Below are 5,258 nucleotides of genomic sequence, written 5' to 3' on the forward strand. Positions count from 1 at the left end.
GCGTCAACGCCAATGCTTCGATTGCGCCGGGGGGGGGGGGGTGTTGAGCACCCTATGTACACATACATATACATGTACTCTAATCTTTATCCGTCTCGGTTAGGGTTTAATCTTGGACGTGATGATATCTCTGTACATCTATATATTGGCACTGGATGCCCGTGAATGTAGTGAGTTGCATCCTATTATTTCTCTACACATTCAAATCATGCCATCTACTCCCTCCGTTCCAAATTACTCGTCGCAGAAATGGATGTATCTAGAACTAGAATACATCTAGATATATCCATACATGCGACAAGTAATTCGGAACGGAGGGAGTAAGTCTCAAAGCGTGCACGAACTTTGCAGTGTTAAGCACATGGAGGCCTTCACGCTTCATGCTCATAAGGCCGGCACACCGTATCCCAATTACATTGCATTTCGTCCTGGTGGTCTTGTCCGAAAAAAAAGGCCCACTCAAGCTTGTTGTGTTGCTAAGCATTTTATACTCCAGTTGTTTATACGTATCACTTATGAGTCTGTCTTAAGCTGAAGGTCCTGCATGTAAGATCGTTTTAAAACAGTAGAGATCCGTTAGCTGAAACTTTGCAACCCGACCCGGCATGGGATGGGCCAATCAAATTACAGTCTCTACTAAGCCCACCGGTCAAAAATACTGTTCCAGTTTGTTCACCTTAACCCAGACGCGGTTTGCTGCCCATTATATAAGACCGCCTCCTTTCGCTTCACTCACCATCATTTCTCAACTCTCCGATCACATCTCGATCTTTCCTCTACACAGACACACACACTCGCTGCGCAATTTGTTTCTGTGACAGGGAGCTCTGCAGCGGCAAAAAATTTAGCAGCGCAGAGCGATGGAGAGCGTGGATGAAAATGGAGGAAGCCGCCTTGTGGTGACCGAGCTGGGCTACATCAAGGAGCTGGTGAGGCAGCTGGACGTCAACCTGGGAGGCTGCCCCGACCACTGCAAGCGCCTGGCCGCCCAGATCTTCGCCGTGGCCGAGAGGTCCATCGGCATGATCAGGTCCGGCCACTTCGACTGCCGGAAGCGCTCCGCCGCCGGCCTCGACTCGCCGCCGTTCTCCGCGACGCCCAGCCCCCTGAGCGACGTCTCCGGCGTGCCTTTCCATGCCAACAACAAGAAGAGGTGCATACTTTATTTATGAAACTATTCGAGCTTGGCACGATTAATTAATGGATCTTTTGGTATAGATTTCTAAGGCTTGCTTTGTTCTTGGATTTGCAGGAAGACAATGGAGAAACGGAAGCATCAGGTCAGGGTGAGCTCGGAGGGAGCAGGAGCGGAGATCCCAGTCGACGACGGCCACAGCTGGAGGAAGTACGGCCAGAAGGACATTCTTGGAGCCAAGCACCCAAGGTTGGTACTCTAGTAATTTTCTGTTGGTACATCCGCACATGTTTAAATTACACGAGTGGCAAGTGGCACCACAATCATCCGCTTTCGCTTTCTGTGAGGTCACGGGGATTTTTGCTTTTGGATTTGGGCACTGGTTCTTCTTCGAGGTGTTCTTTTCAGTTGGTGAATGTTGCAGCCTTTCCACTGTTGCCAATTGTTCGGCATCCACTAGTCAGATAGTAGTACACCTGTTGCATCCCACTGAGCCGTCCAGAGGAATTGTTCTGATTTTGTTTGCCGTCCCTGACCTGAGCTTTGCAACGATGCAGGGGGTACTACCGCTGCACGCACCGCAAATCCCAGGGGTGCGCGGCGACCAAGCAGGTGCAGCGCGCCGACGAGGACCCGGCGCTCTTCGACGTGATCTACCACGGCGAGCACACCTGCGTTCACAAGACGGTGGCCGCCGCGGCGGCCATGGTGCAGCCGGCGGAGGAGAACCCGGACGCTCGTAGGCATCTGCAGAACCTGAGCACGAGCCTGACAGTGAACACCGAGGGGCTCACGGCGACGACGGGTCATCAGGGCTGCGGCACCACCACGTCCTTCTGCTTCTCCTCGCAGGCGGTGAGCGCGCTGACGACGCCGCAAGAGCACTACCCGTTCTCCATGCCGTCGACGCCGGAGAACTGCTTTGGACAGGGCGCGTCGCTGTCGACGTCCCTTGAACCCTCGCCGGTAACCTCGGACTCGAACCGCTTCTCCATGAACCCGTTCCAGGCGGAGTGGAGGGCGCAGTCTGAGTACGACGAGGTGGTGTCCGCGCTCGTGGCCGCGGGGACAATGCCGGCGCTCGCCATGGAGATGGAGGAGAACGCCTTCTCGATGGACGGGTTTGAGTTCGACGTTTCTTGCTTCTTTGCATCAGACGATTGATGATGGTAAAAGAAAAGGAGAAAACTAAAAGAAAAGCAGGAAAAAAAAGGGGGACCGTAGACATTAGAGATATCGCCCGCCGAGCTCTGATTTTTGGTCAGCGGCAGAGGAAGAATAACAACAAACAAGTTCTTCATGGGTTAGTGTGGGTGTATGTGTAAGCCTTAGGAGATGAGATTAGTTCCTTTTCTTCATATTCTTTTAATTGTTTTTCTTCTAAATTCAGCTACTGGTAGTTCTCAAGAAGGTAAAAAGTGTAGTGGCAAAAACAAATTGTAACCAATGCATATTTCTCCGCCTGACCTTTTTTTGCCATCTTTTTTTATTTAAAAATGAGGCAAAAGATTTACCATTTTTATTGATTAGAACCGGAAGAAAACCTAGAATACAAACCGCACACGGGGCACAGACGACCTGACCACAAACAATATCACAACACAATCAACGACACAACCGCCGAGAGGGAGCACCGACCAACAAAACAACATCAAACAGTCGACCACAGCGTCGAGGACATGGCAGCTCTGATTTTGTGATACTTCCGCTGTCTACTACCGCTCCTAGTACCGCTTAGGTTTTTTCTTCTATGCTTGTTTCGGTTGCCTTCTTTGCCTAAGCGGTAGTAGAGCGGATGTAGCACGGTAGTACCGCTCCCGGGGGCACTAACGGCCTCAGTTCTATGAACTTTTGTGCACTGCCCCTAGTACTACCGCTTGAGCACGGGAAGAGTGCATAGCGGTTGGATTTGGGGAGGCCTATAAAAGGGGGTCTTCTTCTCCATTGCAACGTATCCTTCTACCTCGTGTTCTTCCCCCATTGTTCACCTTCTTCGAGCTTGCTATCTCTCAATCCCTTCATGGATTCTTGCTAGTTTTTTTGGAGGGGGGGGGGGGGGGGAGGGGGGGGGGAAGAGACAGGAGATCTAGATCCACATTTCCACCAATCACTTTCTCCTCTATGTGAGGGGAACCCTTTGGAACTAGTTCTTGGAGTTCTTGGTGTTCTCCTTCTTGTTCTTCCTCTCATTTTCCTCCATAGCTTTCATTGCTTTGGTGGGATTTGAGAGTGAGGTACTTGAGCACTCCGTGTGCCTTTGCCATTGCATTTGGTGCATAGGTTTGAGTTCTCCACATAGATACATGGAAGTGAAGTTGAGAGCTTATTACTCTTGGGGGGGGGGGAAGAGACAGGAGATCTAGATCCACATTTCCACCAATCACTTTCTCCTCTATGTGAGGGGAACCCTTTGGAACTAGTTCTTGGAGTTCTTGGTGTTCTCCTTCTTGTTCTTCCTCTCATTTTCCTCCATAGCTTTCATTGCTTTGGTGGGATTTGAGAGTGAGGTACTTGAGCACTCCGTGTGCCCTTGCCATTGCATTTGGTGCATAGGTTTGAGTTCTCCACATAGATACATGGAAGTGAAGTTGAGAGCTTATTACTCTTGGGTGATTGGTACCCTAGAGCTTCCTATTGGGTGCTTGGGCGCCCTAGATGGTTGGTGGTGCTTCGGAGCTCAATCATTATGGTGTAAAGCTCCAGGCAAGCGTCGTGGTCTCCAATTAGGTTGTGGAGATCGCCCCGAGCAATTTGTACAGGTTCCGGTGACCGCCCTCATGGGTTGCCAAAGTGTACGGGTTCGGTGACCACCCCAAGGGTCTCCATTTGTACGGGTTCGGTGACCGTCCTCAGAGGTCCCTTTGTGGAATCATGACATCTTGCATTCTGCGAGGGCGTGAGGAGATTATGGTGGCCCTAGTGGCTTCTTGGGGAGCATTGTGCCTCCACACCGCTCCAAACGAAGATTAGCATCAACAAGGGTGTGAACTTTGGGATACATCCTCGTCTCCGCGTGCCTCGGTTATATCTTACCTGAGCCCTTTACTTATGCACTTTACTTTGTGATAGCCATAGCGTTTCATGTTATATATCTTGCTATCACTTAGTTGTTTATCTCGCTTAGCATAAGTTGGTGGTGCACATAAGTGAGCCTAGTTGTTGTAGGTTTCGTGCTTGACAAATTAACCGCTAGGTTTTTCCGCATGTGTTCAAGCCTAAACCGTAATTATTTTAAAGCGCCTATTCACCCCCCTCTGGGCGACATCCACAATCTTTTAAAGAGGAAGTGGGAGGATGATACATCTCATTGAAATAATTAATCATTGGCTTAAATTTATAACAAGACTAAACCAGAAATGTTCTGGAATATTTTGTATTATAAAGCTAAGCAAAGAAATTGCTACATTAGATGTGGAGATTCAGTTAAGACTGTAATAGAATGCAAAGGTCAGGAAGATTATTGAATCTACTAAATATTTTATCTTAAAAGAAGATGAAACCAACGCACTATGAGGAAGCAGTGATGGCACCAAGCTAAGATAGGCATTACCCAAGCCATCTAAATCCAAAGTGAAGTCCATATGCAAGGAGAAAGTTTTGAACTTGGAGAAACCTTTAGAAGGTGTATAAATGGATCTCCGATTATTCATGGATAAGGATCCTGAAAGAAAAGTATTACAAAAGAGTTTTGTAGGAATTGAAGAATTGATCTTGTCAAATCTTCTTGTCAGTAGAATACTAAAAGTATTACTGGATTACAATGGTGAGTGTTATTGATGTCTGACAGATGAGTAACAAAACTAGTTTGAAAAGTGATTTCAAAAGGATGTACATAAGATACAATGAAAATGTTTTGTCATGAATACCAGAATGATATATATATATATTTCAAATAATGAGTATGATTTGAAATAATATATCAAGTAGCTGGAATTTGGTAAAGAAATTGGAGAATTAAAATTTTTATCAACAACTTATGGATACAAGAAGTTTAGGTGGAAGCTCTAAATTTCTGATCTTACATATGTATGACATATCACCTGATCAAAAATAATATAAAGTATATTAGCACAAAGATTAAACTCATGTTTCTAAAAGGGACTTAGAATAATTGGATGACAAT

General features: G+C 47.1%; 1 protein-coding gene across 1 annotated transcript; it reads left to right on the forward strand.

Annotated features, from left to right (window-relative positions):
* The first annotated feature begins 728 nt into the window (after nt 1-728).
* On the forward strand, nt 729-2,601 carry LOC125531028 (uncharacterized). The gene is made up of 3 exons (XM_048695437.2): nt 729-1,153; nt 1,253-1,384; nt 1,693-2,601. The coding sequence occupies exons 1-3, from the start codon at nt 861-863 to the stop codon at nt 2,297-2,299; spliced, it is 1,032 nt and encodes a 343-aa protein (XP_048551394.2). The 5' UTR covers nt 729-860; the 3' UTR covers nt 2,300-2,601.
* The last annotated feature ends 2,657 nt before the right edge of the window (nt 2,602-5,258 follow it).

The sequence above is a fragment of the Triticum urartu genome, chromosome 5A (assembly GCF_056163025.1).
Source record: "Triticum urartu cultivar PI428250 chromosome 5A, HENAU_Tu73, whole genome shotgun sequence".
NCBI classification, from domain to species: Eukaryota; Viridiplantae; Streptophyta; class Magnoliopsida; order Poales; family Poaceae; genus Triticum; species Triticum urartu.

Coding starts and splice junctions, on each gene's coding strand:
- LOC125531028 (XM_048695437.2), top strand. CDS start 861: ATGGAGAGCGTGGATGAAAATGGAGGAAGCCGCCTTGTGGTGACCGAG. Junction 1,154..1,252: donor CATGCCAACAACAAGAAGAG/GTGCATACTTTA, acceptor TTGGATTTGCAG/GAAGACAATGGAGAAACGGA. Junction 1,385..1,692: donor CTTGGAGCCAAGCACCCAAG/GTTGGTACTCTA, acceptor GCAACGATGCAG/GGGGTACTACCGCTGCACGC.